At 33.7% G+C, this 20,835-nt stretch overlaps 2 protein-coding genes across 3 annotated transcripts in view; one reads left to right on the top strand and one right to left on the bottom strand.

The window, feature by feature from the left end:
* The window catches only part of LOC123698832 (transmembrane protein 214), a 196,704-nt gene that overhangs the window by 92,380 nt on the left and 83,489 nt on the right, over positions 1–20,835 (top strand). The gene's annotated exons all lie outside the window — the stretch shown is intronic.
* The window catches only part of LOC123698834, a 48,461-nt gene that overhangs the window by 10,973 nt on the left and 16,653 nt on the right, over positions 1–20,835 (bottom strand). The window contains exons 2-5 of one of the 2 annotated variants that reach the window (XM_045645611.1): positions 18,112–18,230; positions 15,091–15,230; positions 14,675–14,870; positions 14,266–14,473 (exon numbers count right to left, since the gene is read on the bottom strand). In XM_045645611.1, the coding sequence (XP_045501567.1) occupies positions 14,266–14,473; positions 14,675–14,870; positions 15,091–15,230; positions 18,112–18,128 (561 nt within the window). In that variant the 5' untranslated portion in view covers positions 18,129–18,230. The remainder of the gene's footprint in view (positions 1–14,265; positions 14,474–14,674; positions 14,871–15,090; positions 15,231–18,111; positions 18,231–20,835) is intronic. The other variant, XM_045645612.1, reaches the window with a different exon arrangement.

The raw sequence follows: 20,835 nt of genomic DNA, 5'->3' as shown, positions 1-20,835 counted from the left end.
CAAAAAGACTATCTATTTCTAATGTTACACTTAATTCTTCTACTTTAATTTCTACCACTTGTATATAGTTTTTATACTCCTTGTATATTTGTTTAGCTACTTCGTATTTTTCGAATGCTGTTTCACTTTTAAGACGTTTAATTCCAAACTTAACTAAATATTGCTTAATTTCTAGCAAATCATTTAAATATTTTTGTAATATTATATTAGACATTTATGTTTATTATTATATATTTATATATATTATTTTTTTTAAGCATAAGTTTAACTAATATCTTAATTATATTTCTACATAAAGGATAAACGTGATTAAATAAAAATAGATTAGAGAGAAAGGAAAAATTGCCACTTACAAGTATACTGCGAGTCACTGCACACACTAATTGCCACTTTTGAACTGGGTTTTCAAGTTGTGTTTTACTTTTTATATCCCTTTAAACCGAGGCGCGACGTGACTTCAAAACTATTTCCGTAGCTTGCCGCTGTATCTTCTTTGTAAGTCGCTTGTGCATCTTCTTGTAAACAGAATACGCCAATATTATTCCACAAATGACTGCTATTACCACGGTCAAATTGAACATAGTTTCTGATTTTTCCCAGGGTGCGATGTTGTTTGGTGCGTAGTTGTTCTGTCCGCTCTGTGTTATAAATACTTCTTCTTTTTCGACTTCTTTAGATTGCTGCTTGCCCATTTTGTCTTTACCAATCTGCGTATGTAGAATCTCTTTCCTGACTTATTTTGTATAAAAATAACACGCTACCGCTATAAACTTCTTCAATCTTTGCAAGTACGTCCGGTTATCGGTGCGACTGGTGTAATTCTCCATAATAATTTATTATGAAGCCTTCGGCTCTCCGTATGAAGATGAAACCGACTCCGATTTCAGCGCCAAATAAGGAACGTAATTCTAGAACACTGTTATCCGACGCGCTCGCACTGGCAGGGTCGCCATGTGATGTGTGGTGTGCGTGGAGAGAAATAAAACGAATGATGGTTGGTTATACACTGACTTTTATTAGAGAAATTACCCCTTTTTATAATAAAATGTAAATAGGTACTTAAACTAAATATCTATCCGATTACAGGCGTCGGATTACTATCTCTAGTTACTAATTAAGGAGAAATAATATGATATTCCAGTAACAATTAAAATAATTAAATATAATATTCTTTATAGTTTTTAAAGACACGTGTGACCTAAATTCCTTAGTGATATCTGATAGGAGTCACATTATATTTATATATAGGTATAAGTACACACCTATACCTAATACCTACATTACAGTTCATTCCATAGCTTAACAGCGCGAACTGCAAAAGAATTGCTATAGAATTTGCTGTTCGCGACTGGGACACGTAAAAGCAGAGATTTTGATGAGCGAGGGAATGGAGAAACAGAGAAAGTGAAATTATCCTTGAGATAATGAGGAGCTTTAGGATCGAAGAGGATGGAGAAAAGAAGATGAAGAATGTGGGAATGACGTCGGAGGCGGATGGGAAGCCAGTTGAGTTTCTTGCGGTAGTCAGACACGTGGTCAAACTTGCGCAGGCCAAAAATGAAACGAATGCAAAAATTTTGCAAGCGCTCAAGTCTATTCAACTGGACTTCCGAAAGGTCAAGAAATGATGTGTCAGCGTAGTCAAGGTGGGACAGGAGAAGGGAGTGAGCTAGCATTATTTTTGTTGGGATAGGTAGCAAGTTGCGCAGGCGCCGAAGTGAGCCAGCAGAAGCATACATCCTCCTGCTCACTTCCTTGAGATGGAGATCCCACGAGAGAGTTTGGTCAATGAAAATACCTAGGTTTTTGACGTGAGTGCTGTATTTAATTTGTGTTCCGCCCAACGAAACTACTGGAAGAGTTGCCCAGTCAATCCTTGACAAGAATGACGGACTCCCGATGACGATCGTTTGGGTAATTCGCCGTAATTCTTGCTCCAGTTAACGATCGTAGATAAGTCATCATTCATCTTGCTGATTGCATTAGGCAAGGCAAGTCTTCCAGAGTTGCTTGCGTGTAGATCTGGACATCGTCGGCATACATGTGGTAGAGAGAAGTTAAAGATTGGGTTAGAGTATTAATAAAAAAATATATTATTATATTAGCTATTAATAATGTTTATAACATCATTGATTCTAACTTAAACTAAACATTTTCTAGTTATAAAGAGCGCCTGCATTGCATCTATCATATATCCATTGCATATAATTTAATCAACCTTATTTCCAATAATACCGTTAAAATAGCAAAATAGAACAGTGTCACGAAGCCTCAGGTTAAATTATAATTGACGGTATACTACAGAATTGATCGTTGCAACATATCATTGTCAAACGCAAGGTAAGAAGTAATTGTTAACTTGTATTAAAATTATTGAGGTAACTGTAAGGCTTCAGGCCACTTCAATTTGTCAGTTACTATGACTAATATCACCTGTAATTACCATAGTTCTGTAATAGCTATGCTGAAGCTAGTATACGCTAGGCTAGTACGATCTTTATTATCCTATTAAAAACATAAAAATGTGTAAAGCTGAACAAATAAGTATGGACCTATGTTATGTAAGAACTAAAGTTATTCAGCTCTTAGAAGTTAAAAATACATCATCAATAATATTATCAATAGGATCATATCATCTGTTATTTCTAAACCATTGAGTTTAGCTGACTCTACATAGATAGAGGAAAACTGGGTGATTACTGATTATGCTATTTTTGTCACGAAAAAATAACTTGAAAGGAGTGAAATAGAGGGTAATAGAGGTTTCATTTTGCGATAGAATACTATAATTGTGATAGAAGTTGTGGGCAGAAAGCTTCTACTACTTTAGGCTATAAATAATATGTCTTAGATTCATATACACCATATAACAAATAGTACAAAAATATAAAAGAATCAGTCCTCTCTGCCCATTGTTATTTAGATTTCTATGTCTCTGCCTAATGCTATAAACTCAAAATCTTTGTTCAATAATTTTCAATTGTACTTAATTTGCACCAAATATATGTTCAAAATGGCAGTATTATAAATAGGTAATAAAGACTTCAGTTTGAACGAATAAAAATGCCTACCCACATAATTACGTACCACAACTAACAGATTAAATTACAGATAATAAAAGACCAAATGTATAAAACGGATATATTGCAATAACGTCATTTTGTAATATGCATTTCCGTTAATATCATTTCATATTAATTATTTATTCTGCTGAATTCCAAACTACATACAATGTTAATTTAATCAAGGTAAAGACTGAGCTTAATTAGGGTTCCGTAGTCCGACAAGGAACCCTTATAAGTTCGTTCAGTCTGTCCATCCCAGTCTGCATCACAGCACAATATCTTCTACGTTTATGGATCGATTTGTATGAAACTTGGTTCAAGGATACTTTGGATATTGATCTCAATTTTAAAAATACAAAAAATAAAAATTACCCTTTTTTAAGGGTACCTCCCCATACATGGAAAGGGAGGCTGAATAATTTTTTTTGAGCGCACCCCCTTGTGTGGGGTATCGTTGAAAAGGTCTATGTAAATGAGGCAGAGTTTCAATACAACACTTTTTTATCAGCTTTACCATTTGCGAGATATAGCCCGCCAAACTCGTTTACACGGTGTCCCCCCCTGTAATTTCTAAAGTAAAGTCTTGGGCCTATAAACTTCAAATCACTCACGTGGCGCAATCATAAAGTGGCGCGTAAACTAGTAATTAAAATTGTTTTGGGTATCTTATGGTGAATACTTTTGAAATTATAAATAAAATAAAAATATAGACTTTTTATCCCAAAGAACTGCAATGTCAGATGGCAGTCACTCTGTTTTAAAACCAGACCAGTATCCTAGGGATTTTGACCCCTAGATTAGTTACCTAGCCGACCCTAGCCATTGTTGATGTTGACGCAAAAAATAAAAAACAGCGCAGTGACAAAACATGACTACGGAACCCTACTTTATGCGTGGTCCGACACGCACTTGGCCGGTTTTTTTAATGTAATTTAAAACTTTTGTAATTAATAATTGACGTTTCGAGCAAGAACGTCTATTGCAATTGAATTCCTAAGTTATAATTAATATCTAATGGTCTGTTATGAAGCAGTGAACAAAACATGATCCACTGAAACTGAACACTGCGAATATCACGAAGCTTATGATAAGCTTATTTTCACTTATAAATAAGTAGTTAGTTTGATAAAACAGACCAGATGCAGTAAGCTTATTTTCACTTATAAATAAGTAGTTAGTTTGATAAAACAGACCAGTTGCAGTGGCATAATCACTACATAGTATAAAACAAAGTCGCTTTCTCTGTCCCTATATCCCTATGTCCCTGTGGGTAGTTAGTATGCTTAAATCTTTAAAACTACGCAACGGATATTAATGCGTTTTTTTTAAATAGAGTGATACTTGAGGAAGGTTTTAGTATATCATTTATCGGGTTTAGACCGGCGAAGCCGCGGGCTCGTCGCCAGTTATTGGTTTATTTCCCTTGTTATCTTCAGATTAAGTGAAGCCGTACATTGTTGTTTTTTCACCTCAAAACCACAATAAATTTTAAATATTTTAAACATTATTAAAAGGCTTCAGTATACAATTACAAGTATTATATTATAAATTATAATCACGTATAAGATACATTACACTCTATATTACGTAACAAGTTGAACGCTAAAAGTTTTAAGTCAATTTAAAATCAATATTGAATTTATAGTACCTATAGGTAGAAAGCCGCCTCCTTGGTACAGTGGTTGACGTGTGAGCGTAGAACCGAGGGGTCCTGGGTTCGATTCCCGGTGGAGACGAAGAAAAAAAAATGTCTCGGTCTGATTGTGCCTAAAGAAAATCGATCAGTGAAACAGATGTATGCATAATGCATCTGCCCCTTACCCCACTACGGGGACACGGGACATCACTTACTTATAGGTAGAAAGCAACACTTTTAATAACACAACAATAGTATTATAGGTAATGTAATTGACCAAAATATATGAATAAATGAAGATCAATTCAAATTTCTCTAATAATAATTAAATCAGTAGACACCTACAAACCTACACCTACAAACTATTGTGATAATTGTGTTAACAAGCCGAGAAATCCTGCTTCCAATTGTCCTAAAATCTGACATAATTAATTCCATAAAATTCCACGTAAAAACATCTTCCAAATCCAAACGCGTAAACATGTTTACAGTATTAAAAAATATAAATATTCCAACTATCGTAGTACTAGTTTGACAAGATAAAATATTTCTCAAATCTCTTAGACGCGTGCGCAGATCCATCAAACTAATGAGACGTTGCGAGTTGCGACAGCCGACAAGACGACATCATGTCAAATCTCAAGACCAAAAAACGAAGGAAATATACTATATGCATGACATTATAGTATCATTAAAATGCGAAGTTAAAATGATCTCTGACTATTACCACGATAGTTGCGGGGGCTTTAAAATTACAGTATTGCCCCGTTTAGATGACTTAGTTTTTATTTCGAAAAAACTTTTTTAGCAAACTTGTCATTTTGATTACCTACCTACTAAGGATAACAAATTTAAACGTTTAATTGTTTTGGCAAACATCTGATTAATTTTGTATTACCTATTTTAACGCGATTAAATTTTATACAGGACTTCAAAATAGACTCTACATATGTGATATCTATAAACATATAAGAACTGTTTATTGGAACAGTCTCTTTACTATTGAAAATGAGACAATTTAAAAACGTTCTAACGTCTGTACATAATTTAAATATCACAATTATTGCATCATTAGGAACTCTACATGAACTGTTTTTCAAACAATAACTTAAAAACGTTTAATTTAACATAGACATATTTAACACAAGATTCAAATTACTAGAGATATAATATTGTACAATTTGCATATCAGTTAAATGCAATCTAATCAACGATTAAATTTTATTGGTACATAATAAACCAATAAATACAATCCTTTTACTAAAGTTCAAATAGTTGCGTTAGCTATTACATCAACAGCCAACTAAATTGTTCATTTATTTAATATACTTACAACTTATTTATAATTATTATACCGTTTATACCCTCCAAAACTCATAAAGAACTTAATCAATCTATAAATTTTTATTTTAATGTTCACCTCAATGTTACTCCTGTAATGACTGTCGTAAGTTTTATATTATCAAAAATTAACAATTATAATCGACAGTCGTAAAATTAAAAAAGCATTAAAAGTATTTATATTTTCTTTATTACACGATTTCATAATATCGGGCGATCACAGGCGCCTACTGTATCGATTTGTTTACTTTATCTGTAGGTAATTAACGTACAGAATGGAAGAAAAAGTTGAAAGCTAATGTCGAAGGAGGTTACAGCACAATACGTGAATATAACTGAGATTAATGCAATGTTAACACTGGTTTTGTGATCATTAATAACAAAATCTCCAACGCATTTAACAGCAAATGTACCGAAAATATTCCAAGCGCTGCGCTGGTCACTTCGAGGTTGTTGGTATTCCACAAGAATTTCATTGCGACATCATTATTGGCACAAACGAATTTTAATGTTATTCGAGTGCCAACTAGTAAATACATTGATTATGACCAAAACCTGTATAAGTCCTACTAATATTATAAATGCGAAAGTTTGTGAGGATGTGTATGTGTGTGTTTGTTACTCTTTCACGCAAATACAACTGAACCGATTACAATGACATTTAGCACACATATAGAAGGTAACTTGGATTAACATATAGGATAGGTTTTATCCCGGAAATCGTACGGGAACGGGAAGTATGCGGGTTTTTCTTTGAAAACGCGGGCGAAGCCGCGGGCGGAAAGCTAGTAGCATTATAAAGATTTTGCGTTTGCACAGATAATTAATGTATGAGATGTTTACTTTGCCGCCTTTTTCATTTATCACTGACGCAAAAAATATTCTGACAGCGTTAATTGAATAAATGAAGCGTGCTTATAGATAATTTAGAAAAAAGAAGCATTCGGTAATCGTGGTTTACGAAATCAAAATTCTTCTGTCGATATTTAAGAAGTAAAGGTTATTGGAAACGTTAGAATAACACAATGTCCATGCAATAAGATCGCAGTCATTAATATAATAATAAATTTAAGTTTTTAATAATTGAATTAAAATTAAATCTTGAGTTATTTATTTAGCGATTGTTTGCTGGTTGCACAAACGTACGATAATAATTTATAGGAGCTTTATCAAATGATATTCTTCCGTTTTTATATCCGTATAAAAAATATTTTTTTTTTATTAAATAAACATTCTAAACTTCAATTTCCATTAAACTGCCGTCGACTATCATTGCAACTCCCATTTTTTTTTTTCTTTAAAAATTATCATCTCCAATAATACGAGCCTATAATATCATGACCCACCACATTTAAAACCAAGCAAAATATAACGAAAAGACATCCATTTAGAAGCCAATTCAGCTTTACTAATTTAAGCAAAATTGTTTATAGATTTCGAAACATTTTAATCCCATCTCAATTAATTTGAAGCCATATAAAATAATTATTTACGGTTTCACTTAAAGCCTGCTAAACACGTTCCTGTAACAGGGGCAATATTGGAATTGCACCCTTAATTGGCTCCTTAATTTTGACGTGTATGGATCAAGCAAGCAAGCAGGGGCAATTTAGAAAACAGCTGAAATTGCTAAGACCGCCGTGCAACTGAGATTGTTCCAATATTGCCCCTGCGGCAGGTGCGTGAGTAGCAGGCTTTACTGAAGGAAGCAAGGATTACATTCACTTCTTGTAATCTAAAAGCTTGTTCATATTTTGATTGGGCAATTGAAACTAGGTGATTTACATTAAACGTCGTTAAAGTCAAATATTTAGCCCCTACGCAATTATTCTGCAAGTCTACCAAATTAGTTTGAGACAAATTGTGAACAGCTTACGTTTATGAAATACGGAAAGGTATTAGTGTAAACAAGCTAAAATAGGGTCTTGATTCTAGTGAGCATTTAACAAAATTTACAAGTTAGGTCCAGCTTATAAAAGTGAATTATGAGCTACAGCTGTAATATTATAAACATTTTTGTTCAAAAAAAGCTCGAGTGTCCTTAAAAATTAGTCTTCGTCGTTATTTAACTTTAAAGTGCGAGAATACATAGAAGAAGAAAAAGAACAGATTTATCCAATCTCATCTTTCGAAGAAGATAATCATATCTACATAAAGTTGATTTTCAAAGCCATTCAGAAATCTGTATAAAATACTAGCTGTGCCGCGCGGATTCACCCGCGTGGCTCCGCTCCTGTTGGTTTTAGCGTGATAATACATAGCCTATATTTACTCGTGGATAATGTAGTTTTCGAATGGAGAAAGAATTTTTAAAATCGGTCCAGTAGTTTATGAGTAATTATGAGCCTATTCATTACAATCAAACAAACAAACAAAGTTTTCCTCTTTAAAATATTAGTGTAGATGAAAATGTTGAAGATTTATTCTTACCAGTATTAGAATCATAATGATTCGTGCATTACCTTCATGAAAGATTTATAACTGCATGCACCTGATCATAAACAAAACAATCCAAACAATTTCAAGCGAGATTGATTTATGCACATCATTTGGAGTCTTTAGGGTCCTTCACTAGGGCCGCTACTTTATCTGTTATATTTTAAAATTGAATTTTTGTGTAAGTACTGAAATATTTTGGCATTTTTTGCCAAGTTTATTCGACGCAGTTTATGTAAAAATGGCCAATAATTTATTATTATAAATGTTAAGCTTGCACACATACCTATAGTTCATTTTATTCTCAAAATTAACTTAGTATTGTAATATACAAAATATGAAATCAATTAACAAGGTGCATTATAAAACTTTTAAGCCTCTGGGAGGATACAAAATGAATATGAGAACCTTTCGTTTACTTGTATTATTTTTATGCCCTTTCCATGTAACCTGTCCCGTACTACTAAAAACTGATCGTTTAGTAACACATTAAAAATTAAAATACTGTAATACTTCATAATAGGTAAATGCTTATGTCTTAATCTCTGTGTATAAAAATGAATTCTTATTTCCCCTGGCCATGGCATCACGCGTATCGTATAAACCGAATACCGATTTCGATAATTCTTCTTTGGAGGTGTTCCTTATTATGTCTGGAGAAGGATCATATGAAAGCAAAGATTAGATTAGACAGTTAGCTTTCCGCCCGCGGCTTCGCCCGCGTTTCCAAAGTAAAACCTGCATAGTTGCCATTCCCGTGGGATTTCCGAGATAAGCTAAGTGCCCGAGTTTCACTTAGTCACGCACCATTCAGCGTCGTGGCTGGACGTTCTTTTTATATTTTAACCGGCAGTTGTTATTACGAAGTACATGAGTGAGACATGTATTATGTCTCGTGCGTGAGAGTAAAAGAGAGAACAACTGTATTGGTGATAATGCGTTAGTAAGTAGGTATGTATTAATTACGCTGTTTTTTAGTGCAATGATGTTGGCGTATGCCGCGTCTACTAGTATAATAGGTCATTGGATAAAACCTATCCTATGTGTTAATCCAAGTTACCCTCTATATGTGTGCTAAATTTCATTGTAATCGGTTCAGTAGTATTTGCTAGAAAGAATAATAAAACATACACATCCTCACAAACTTTCGTATTTATAATATTAGTATAGCTAGTAGGAATAAGAAAATGCGAAAGCTTACGGCTATTTTAACATTCACGGGTTTGAGAATTTAAGATAAACAGTCCGTCGTGTGTCGTCTACAGCTAGTTAGTTAATATGAATATTACATTATTTCTTTGTTTTCCACCATCCCAATTTGCAAACATAGCCTATTATTATAATCTAATAATAACTGAATATTATAAAGCTGAAGAGTTTGTTTGTTTGAACGCGCTAATCTCGGGAACTACTGGTCCGATTTGAAAAATTATTTCGGTGTTAGATAGCCCATTTATCGAGGAAGGCTAAAGGCTATCATCTCGCTGAGACTAACAGGAGCGGAGCACTACGGGTAAAACCGCGGAGCACAGCTAGTAACTTAATAATTCAACAATTAGACCATCACTCCTTACAACATCAATGATGAATCCCACTCAAAATTCATAGTCAAACATCAATTACCATAAACAGAGATGTTAAGCATGTAACCCATGTTGTCTGTCATGTAAACGCAAATTACTGATCATAGCTATTGTTTAAAATAATTGAGTAACACCCAGGCGTTCGTCGGACGGTATCCGTTCTCCGTCCTTCGTCGTTTGTCATACATTCGCTTCTTTGTACTTTGATCGTCTTACCAATTTACTGCAATCATTTGCTGGCTATTACAGTATTATATTATCTGCGATATTACCTATTTCACAATATATGGCACGAATAGTTAATTATAATGGCCATAGTGCTCTTTTGTGGATTGCGTAAGACGTAATTGTGAAGGAAACGTAGGTGATCATTAGAACACTGAAAACCTATTATAATGGCAACAATTAGCGTTTTTATAATATTTTCAAATATATTTTTTTATTATTTACAATTTAACAAATAAGTATTTTAGGTAACATACAGGCATAATAAACGAAGAGACTTGAGAGCTTCTGACTATTCTGTGAATCGTATTTTTTCATGATATACAAGCTGTACAAATATAAATAAAATTGAATCAAGTATCGTTATGTATAAAAATAAGTTGCTCGAGGATTAAAATACAATAATCAATTATATGTATACTTAAAGCTCAATTGATCATACATTCGTAAAGTGAAAAATTTTGGCGAGTTCGCGATACGAGTACAGTCGTGTGTATAAATTTTATGTTAATATTATAATTGCCATTGTAAAATTTATACAATTACTTCTTACTGATTACAAATCATATATTATGCCGTACGTATAAAATTGCCCAATTTTATTATCGGCTATGCCTATAATAATATATAACATTTTTGATGATTTCTTTTCAAATCTCGTTATGTATTTTAAAATTATTATATGTAGATAAGTTTATATTTATTAAGATTCTAACAAAATCTAGACGGACCACACAGCGCCACGCATGGTATCAAGGTAAGGTAGCTTTTGTGCTAGTCCAAACTAAATTTACCTTTTTACGCAATTTCAAACAGATGATATGTTGTTTTTGCGTCAAATAGTAACAAACATAGACATGATACGAATTCTCACTTATTTTTGGCTTTAGATCAAAAAAGTAAAGATGTTTTTTTTTTAATATAGTAAAGTATAGACGTTCTGTCGATGACAGTACAGTTTGGTGAAGCGTGTCGCAAGCCCCCGCGGCAAGGCAGCCCGCGGTCGCCAACGTGTTCGTTGATCATTAATTAATTAGGCTTAATCATTGCGAGCACTAGACACATTCTATCGACTTGAAATGTAACACTTTCGAACGGGTGCTGCGTGACGTCACAATTTGGGAGTCTAAAAGCATGCTTGAACCAGTTAAAGCTTTGAATAGGCCTGTGGTAAGGCAAAATTTAGGGTATGACAATTGTTCTGGATTTTTGTAGTATGTTTATAATTGTTATAAACTTATTTTTTCAACAGCGACCAAAAACTGTTGGTCGTCTTTGCAAAAACATTCTAAAATAGACTTAGCATATTTTAATTTTTTTTTTATACAGATATTATTTTTGTGACTTGAGACTTTTCTCTGCCATTTAAATTGCATCGTGTCGCAGGCTCTTTTTCGTAGTAGTGCCACCTGAAGGGGAAATTGTAAGATCTGTAGTTAGTCTAGTATTATATTATTTGTGCTTCATTTATAGTTTTAAGAACGTTGTAAATCTAGGTACATTATATATCTATCTATTTGAAACAATACAAATTGCAAGTATAGGCTTCTTCTGATTTTTTTTTATTACTAGTGTAGTAAGTTTAGACTAAACCTTGGACGTGAAAAATAAAAATAAGTTAGTGCATAAACAATTACGAAATGGCTGACGAAATCGCATCAGTTTAGATCTCAACTTTTTTTATCGGTTCATCTAACTGCAACAGGTTACTTTGATGTTTTATGTTTATGCTTTAATTGAGATTAGGATTGATTGTATAAAAAGATTTGTGTTGAACTTAGTTAAGACAACATACATCATTATAAATTAGTATATCTTTAGGTCAATAATTACGACCGTTATTTATCAAACAACCCATTCAAATAATGACATAATTAGTCAATAATTCTAACAAATTACAAGTTACCAGACATTAAAATAAGGTCGTGCAATAAAAATATATTTTTAACTGGCAATAATTTAAGTATTAACAGGGTTTCTAGACCGTTAACAGCGTAATATTTCATCGTTAATCGACCAACATCGATTAATCGGTACAGAACAATACTGATAGTATCTCGATTTAATGATAAATGATACAATATATTATTGTTTATTAAGTTATTGCCCGAGGTGTCGAAACATAAATAAGTCTCTTAATTAGTCTTTAATACAAGAATTTATTATTCTGTTATGACAGCTGTATTGTTCTTAAATCTAAAGAGGATTATTAATTATAAGGTATTTAATTATAAGCCTGATACTAAATACTGGCAGTAAATAGCTAAGAAATTAATAAAAAATGGGTCGAAATAAAATAATGACACTCATTCATCTTATTGCGACCCATCATGCCTATAGATAATTAACTGTGTCACTTTATTCTCACAGATAAGCGTAAAACACAGAAATATTATAAAGACGAATTTCCTCATACGTTAAATATTAAACTGTATCACTTGCCTTTATGAAAACAGAATGCCCAATTACATACGCAAGTAACATCCAGAAATGTCCTTATCGGAAAATGTAAGGGAAAATGTATATCAATTGAAAATATATAAGCGCATCATTTGTTATAAGGTTGGCGTGCATACAGCACTTCGCAATTTGAACCTTATTACAATGGAATAAGTGATAAACAAATAGTTTATTAATTGATATGCAGAACATTGTTTTGGTTGCCACACATTGCTCTTGAACTAGATTCACCCGCAAATGTAGTGGAAAGGTTTAGTGTTGGGTAATTTACATTTGATTAGGGCTTTTTTCATATTTTTATACTAGCTGTGCCCCGCGGTTTTACCCGCAGTGCCCCGCTCCTGTTGGTTTTAGCGTGATCGTTTATAGCCTATACCCTTCCTAAAATATATATAAATGGGCTATCTAACACTGAAATAATTTTTCAAATCAGACCAGTAGTTCCTGAGATAAGCACGTTCAAACAAACTCTTCAGCTTTATAATATTAGTCATTATAGATGCATTTGAAAAACAAATATTTCATTGTATCAAATGTGAAAAAGATATTGTGTTAAAGAACCGATCACATAATTAATTTTTAGGTATATGACGTATATACTACCACTAGTCGCGCGTATTGGCCTGGGATAAAATAAAATATAGCCTGTGACCAATCGGTCCAATTATAGTTTCGGAGTCTTATCAATGCAAACAAGAACACAAAGCTTTCCGCTTTATTATATGAATGTAGATAAAGGAAAACTATAAGAGTCTTATAGTTTTCTTATAATAAGACGTAGCTATAGTATAAGATAACAATGTTAAATGCTAATATATTATTTTTCACGTAGTACTTTTTGACATACTTTTATATAAAGTCGGTTAAAAAAAGAACTATGAAATCTGACCTTTTAAGTCGATTAAGTTCGGGAAGTAGGTACTATAACAATTACTCAAACAAATCCTCAATTTACTTCTGATTGAAGTTAAGATCGTAGTAATAAAGATGATAATCGTTGTGGATGTTACAAATTACGCCGACCAGATTTGTTATGCGTTTTCGCAACTCTTGCGCCATTTTCTGAGTAGATTAAGAATCTTTAGATTAATTCCATGGAAACATTTGCAAGTAACTCACAAGGTCCGATATTGTGTAGAATACGGTAAAGGTTAGTTGATGTAAGAAGAAATGGTTATTTAAGATTTGTTTTAAAATCTGTAATTGAGAGGAAATCAACAGAAATATAGTCTTTGCGAAATTGTTGTATTATTTATAGATTCAGTAATGATAAAAAATTGTAATTATTATTAGATCTCTCATACTCTCTCTCTTCACTCGTACTACTAAACTACACACAAATCACCAACGAAGACATGCCCGTCACGCGTCGCCTTCGGCATCATGGTGACGTCACCTGCAGGTCGCACACCAGGCCCGCAGTACGGTAGCGGGGGCTCGCGGTTAAGGACAGATGGATACCGCCAATTTCTCGTAAACCCTTGTATACATCTTCTTCAGCTAAAGAAACACAACTCACCAACAATGACATTCCCGTCGATTTCGGCATCATGGTGACGTCACCAGGTCGCACGCCAGGCCCGCAGTACGGCAGCGAGGGCCCACGGTTAGGGACCGACGGCTCATGCAGTGCAAGCAGGGCCGCATGTAGCCGGGCCCTGGCTGCGCTCATACCGCCCGCCCCTCGTACTGCTGCTTCTACTACCTGGTTTACGTCCTTTTCCCAGCTATATGGAGGAATAAAATACAAAATTGTATATCATTTAAATCAGATTAGAAATGAATATCATTCAGTATAGAGCACAGAGGGCTCAAAGCTGAAATACATTTAACATAACCATTGTATTGATTCATATAATTGTAAAAATCTTCTAATTTAGTTCTAATATTTTCCAATACCAATTTAACAATAAATGACTTTATCGTACCGACAGCCTCCTAAACAGGAGCGGATATCTTCTTTCAGGCTTCTAGATAGAGTGCACGGTGGGGTACCATCAGAATCGGAGGGGCTTTGAGATCCATTTTTATCTTCCGACAATCGTATCGGCTCCGGGTCGTATTGCTCATTCTTTGGTAAATTGGGAGACACCCGACCGTGGCTACCTGCACCGCTGCCATAACCTGAATATGGAAATTGATTGAACTTATATATGATCAAATCATGATCATTTCTCTTATTTCATGAGATGCTTTTTAATGAATCAATTTTGAAATACTCTTCAAGAATTCGATAATAATGATTCATAATCTCGTGTATTCAATCAGTTCAATCTTATCGTAACCTATTAAAAAGATAAACACTAAATTTAAAATTGCATAGTAAAATGGCAAAGATCCTAACATTGGCTACCTGAAGAGGTAGAAGGCGCCCGTCTAGGAGTGCACGGCTCCTCCCCGACCTCCACTACATCTTCGGGTTCTAGGGAGTCCACAATTATGACTACCTCCTGTTCCTCCTCCTCTGTGTACAACGGGTTTGATCTGAAACAATTTACCATCGGTACAAGTCTGCTCATTCAAAACTAAGATCAACTAAATGCGAAATTATCTACTTAATGTACTGGTAGATACTAGATAGGTAGGTGTTGTCACATGATACCTGCAAAAATCCTTGACAGACGTAATAAATATGATAAATTCAATAAAAATCTTATAGCCCTGATAGATCTACTTAAAGTGAACAGCAATACATTCCTCCAGAAGGCATGTATAAAATTTTAACAGTTGCAATCGAGCGTGTTTCATTGTTATACGTAGAAGATGCGTGACGCTTGTCATAAAGTGACAGAAAAATTGCCTATAAAAACTAGCCTCCTGTATGAGATAATCGAACATACTGGTTTCTCAAACCATCCATCTTCAGGATTCTTAAAGAATACAAATGGTGTGGTTAAATATTTTGATGTCATTCACCTTTTAACCCAACACTAAACTAAACAAACAATAGAGTGTATTTGCAAATGTGGAAATCGCTCCTCGGGGGATTATGCAAACCATTCTGTCATATCGATATGCAATACCTTTTATTTTAATCAAGTATTTATTATGTAAGCAAAACAAACAAGTTAGCGATGCTATGTTAAAATAAGGGACAAATTTGGTTAAGGAATCCTTAACTGTTTTACTAAAACCATATCAGACGAAGCTTTAATTTAATTAAGGATTTTGTACTATGTTACGACTATAGCATAAATTTTTCTTTAGATTGTTAGAAACATAATGTTCCTTATATACCCAGATAATGAGTTTCCATAAGTAAGTCAAGTAATAAGAATGGGCAATTTCAGAAATGCAATCTTTCAGATTCTGATTACGGATGGATGTGTGCAGTCTCACAAAGTCACAAATTATTTACGCCTGGCACAACGCATCAATGAATCAACAAAATGACTTCCTATTCAATTTCAAAGAAAACCAAGCAATTCTACTATTGTTTATTTTATTGTCGCTGCCTTTGTTTTCCAATGGCGTCTAATGGACATGTTCAAAGCACAGCAGATATAAAATACTGACATACATCAGTGCAAATAAATTACAAGCATATTAAAGGTTCTTTATATTGAAAAGTAACATAATAATGCTCGTACCTAAAGGTTAGAAGGAATTCCTCATTACCTAATATTACTTATACATACGTAGTATATTATTATTAGTCTGTGCTTATACCTATGGGAACCATAATAATCAATGTCAATTATGCAAATAACTTTAACAAGTAGAAAGTTATTCATGCCACTACAATACTTATAGTATCGATCTCATTAAAGTGATTTTATCTTTGTTTGATTGATTGATTTTGTACCCTGCGGTTGCAGAACAGGTAATGAACACTTCTAATTTTGCAAAACGTTCATATTGCTGCGAAACTGGGTAAAATTCGTATATTTTTATAGTTTTTGCAATACTCCTTTTTAAATCCTAGTACCTCTTTCATAATCATCAATAAACTTTCGCAAAAAAAGGATACAAAAGCTGAAAATATAAAATATAGAAATTGAGACAGTCCATAACAATAATTAGTGTATTGACCAATTACTTCCCAATGTCTTCTCGAATATATAATATCGTCTAGAATAACATCAATAGAGACTATGCTAGGCAAGTTACCTAACATGAACCAAATGATACGGTACCTATTGTCTATCAAGCTCCATCAAAAGGTCATCCTCTCACCATAACACATCATCCACAGGTCACGAGTCACGACAACTTGTCACGGTATGTACGTAACGACAGAAGTTGGTGATGACTATTATGAAACTATTTTCACCGACGCGACGAAGGGAATACGAATATATTAGGATAGATTGACTGTCATTGAAGTCTTTAACGCTTATTGGTCGTTATTATGTAAGATATTGTCGAATTAATGAGTTATATATTGAGGTGTATAACATTTAAATGATAAATGAAGGTGTACAACGACAAAAGGTAGTACCTACAGGTACTTAATTTTATGTAACTTTAGTTATGTTGGAGTAGTTAGATATTTGAAATTATAAGAAAAGCCTTAACCTCACATTATGTTGCGTCCTTAACCCTTGCTCATTTGATCTCGAGAAACATAACTACATAAGATGAAAAAAAAGCCAAATGCCACTATTTTTAAAGAACAACATTGTTAACATAATTTCTATGTTATTACCTCCGGCATTTAACCAATAGCATTTAACACAGAAGTATTCTGATCTTCAAGCAAATATTCTCCTATTTATTTATGGACAGTGGTGATAACATAAGCTCAAGCTGTAATCAAGCGCACCTGTTCCTTTGCTTGATCTGCTATAAAGAAAACACTTGTCACAGGAATATGGGCAGCAAAATATGGCCTGGATACGGCCGTAGCTTACTTAGCTATATAAATCACTTCCATTATAGACTCTTCGAGAGAAAAACGGGGTTTCTAAATATTTAAGAACAAATCTACAATAACGTTATCTGTCAATAAAATCGAGATTTAACAACTATAAACCGACCTACACGCCGGTTTAACTTTGACGCCAATTTAAATCGAGATTTTAAGCTAAATCATAATGAGCAAGACGTTAAATCAGATGTAGACCTAAATCGAGTTTTTGTTTCAGTAAATCTCGATTTAAAGTATTGCTGCAAGTGGCCTTAACTGAGAAACCTGCGACTAGGCATGAAGTGTGAAGTAGAATTACCTACTTGCGGGATCTCTGCCATATTGAAGAATTTGGTCAGTTTGTATACGTCGCACTATAAGCCAGTATGGCTTTGAGAAAATGAAGTGTCCTTATTGGAAACCTACCTATTTATATTTTAGAATAGCATAAGTTTCTAATGGTAATGTCTTACATATTTAAAGGAAGAATTGGAAAGAAATATCATCATTAACTACCTGAGTACCGGCGGCATGTCATCGAGCGCACGCAGCGGGTGCGGGGCGTGCGACGGCGCGGTCGCGGCGGGGGCGCGCCGCCCGCACGCGCACGCCTCGCTCTCGCGTCGCCCTCCACCCTGGAAGAGATAGTTTATAAGTTATGGAATTTGGGAGCTGTTACCCTGGAAGAAGTAATTGGGAAACTATTCAGTGCACAAATTCTGTACCTATAGTTATGCACACGAATTTCCTATTGTTTTCATAAATGAAAAGTAGGTAAGTCTGTCTGTTAAGAAAACCGCTGAAATAATATTTAGCACACTTTTCAAAGCTATCGTCTTAAGAATAATTTATGTGCAATAAATTGATACGAATATTAGTAGGGTACTAAAAAAATCCTTGACGATTTTTAAACCGTGAGTGCGGCCGCCTCCTTCAGTTTCCTTTATTCACAAAATTTTCTGCAGTTTTACCGTAGTGCAGCAGTAGCCTTAACAAATAAGTATCTTAACTTGGCGTATCAAAATGATTCCAATATACACGTCTAACATGCAATAAATAAGACTCAATTCTAAATTAATACCCTAACAAATCTGACTTCAAACTGCTCACGGAAGATGGAGGTAATTCATTGAATTCCTGTATGGACTTGAATATCAAATAATAAGGACACGTGCCAATGCATGCGTATTAAAATTCATTTAAATGACAATAAGTTAAACATCTACTAGTATACAAATGGCATGGTCGGTAATAGTTTAATTATATTTTACTAGGTTTCCGCCCGCGGCTTCGCCCGCAGAGTTAAAGAAAAACCCGCATAGTTCCCGTTCCCGTGGGATTTCCGGGATTGCGTCATTTTCCCGGGATAAAAAGTAGCCTATGTCCTTTCTCAGGTATCAAAATATCTCCATACCAAATTTCATGAAAATTGGTTCAGTAGTTTAGGTGTGATTGAGTAACAGACAGACAGACAGAGTTACTTTCGCATTTATAATATTAGTATGGATTACTTTCATTGTTCGACCACGTTCGCCATTTTAAATAGAGACGATTCTTTTATTTATTTACTTGCTATCTCTTAAAGCCTTTTATCACCTCTTTAAGTATAGTTAGTACTTAAAACGACACTTTAGAGTGCACCATCACAATTGTTAACCATCAAATTAAAACTATCAGAAATAGATTTATATCTGAGAGTAGCAGTTGAACGAAATTGCTTAATTATTTTATAACATTATCTATTGGTTAATAAAGAATAGGAACTAGGATGCATTGATGATTTCATCCCAACGGCGATAAAAATACACACTAGGTATGATTGTAATGTAACAAACAAAATCTATATTTGCTTTTCAAACGTAGGTATTATTATCAACAAATACCCGCACTTAACAACAATTATAGTGATTATAATAATAAAAAGCTTAATTATATTACCTTGAATAAATTCGATTGTCTAAACTGACCTTAACGTTTAGATATGAAGAAAATGTATTATAAAATTAGTGAGGGGTCGCATGGAACATCATAAGCCCTAGTTGCTCTTCGAAGGCTTGTCGTAAACGAGCGTTTAACAGCTTAAAGCCCTACGCAATAATATGCTTTTTATTCCATACTTGCAAATATAACAATCGAATTTAATTGTATAGTGTTAAATTCATGAAAAACATTGCAAGATAGTTCTTAGATTACTTTTCTTAATTCATTTTAACTTAATAATAAAATATCTATGTGATTCAATAGACTCTATACTATATATACATATAATAGAAATCTACATTTTAATCAATTTGGCGAAGACATTGATTGATAAGAATATCAGAAGTGTTCTTGGTACGAAATGTTAGGAAGATGAAGTAAATTATAAAACGATTATACAAAAAATCAATACAAGGTTTAATAAGAAGCACTGACTCGTCCGTACATCGCCTAACAAATCGACTATTATTCTCGATAATTGTCTGTCCACTTACGCAATTATTTTGAACATAGTTTATGAATACGGCTACGCACGTATTATAAAGATGGCTTCCTTCGAACAATAATGCCGTTGATCATGTATGCCCTTTAATTAGTCGATTTTATGAAATATGTTTATGGCTCGAGCAATTAAATATTAAATCACGATCAATATAAATGGATAGAGCATTTAATTGAATTATGTTTATTATATTTTACTTCATATACTTTACGTTTATATTAGTGATAATATGTGATAAGGTTACTAAAATTAAAAGTTAATAATTATAATTCAGATAGTTAAGTTCTGGTAACTTTTTAGTTTCTTTTTATCTCCCTTCTGGCCTTTTCAATGTTTGGCTTTTTTCTATATCCCTCCCGTGTATAATTAATTCACCATTTCTTTTTCTATACTTGTTTAAATGGAATCATTTGAGTATTCTTTCTACGTATTTTATTATTCAAAGAATAAAATAAGAATAAAAGATGACATAGTATAGCACATTGCAGTTACAAATCAACATGACATGAGTGCACCTAACCATATGACACTGCCCCAGTTCGAGCTGTCTCGACGCATTTTGTAATATCATAACTGTTGTTTTATAACGCTATTGTGTACGTAACGTATTCGTTACGGTGATATAAGTTGGCCATTACCATACGGTATAATATATGTAGTGTCATTACTGGGAGGTTAAAAGACTAAACACACTAGTATTCAAGTCTCTATGAAAGTCAGTGTACTCGTTTCATGTGGAAACAGCCTTAGAAATTGCG

Source organism: Colias croceus, chromosome 17, assembly GCF_905220415.1.
Source record: "Colias croceus chromosome 17, ilColCroc2.1".
In the NCBI taxonomy this organism is placed as follows: Eukaryota; Metazoa; Arthropoda; class Insecta; order Lepidoptera; family Pieridae; genus Colias; species Colias croceus.
This window is presented reverse-complemented; position numbering and strand designations above follow the sequence as displayed.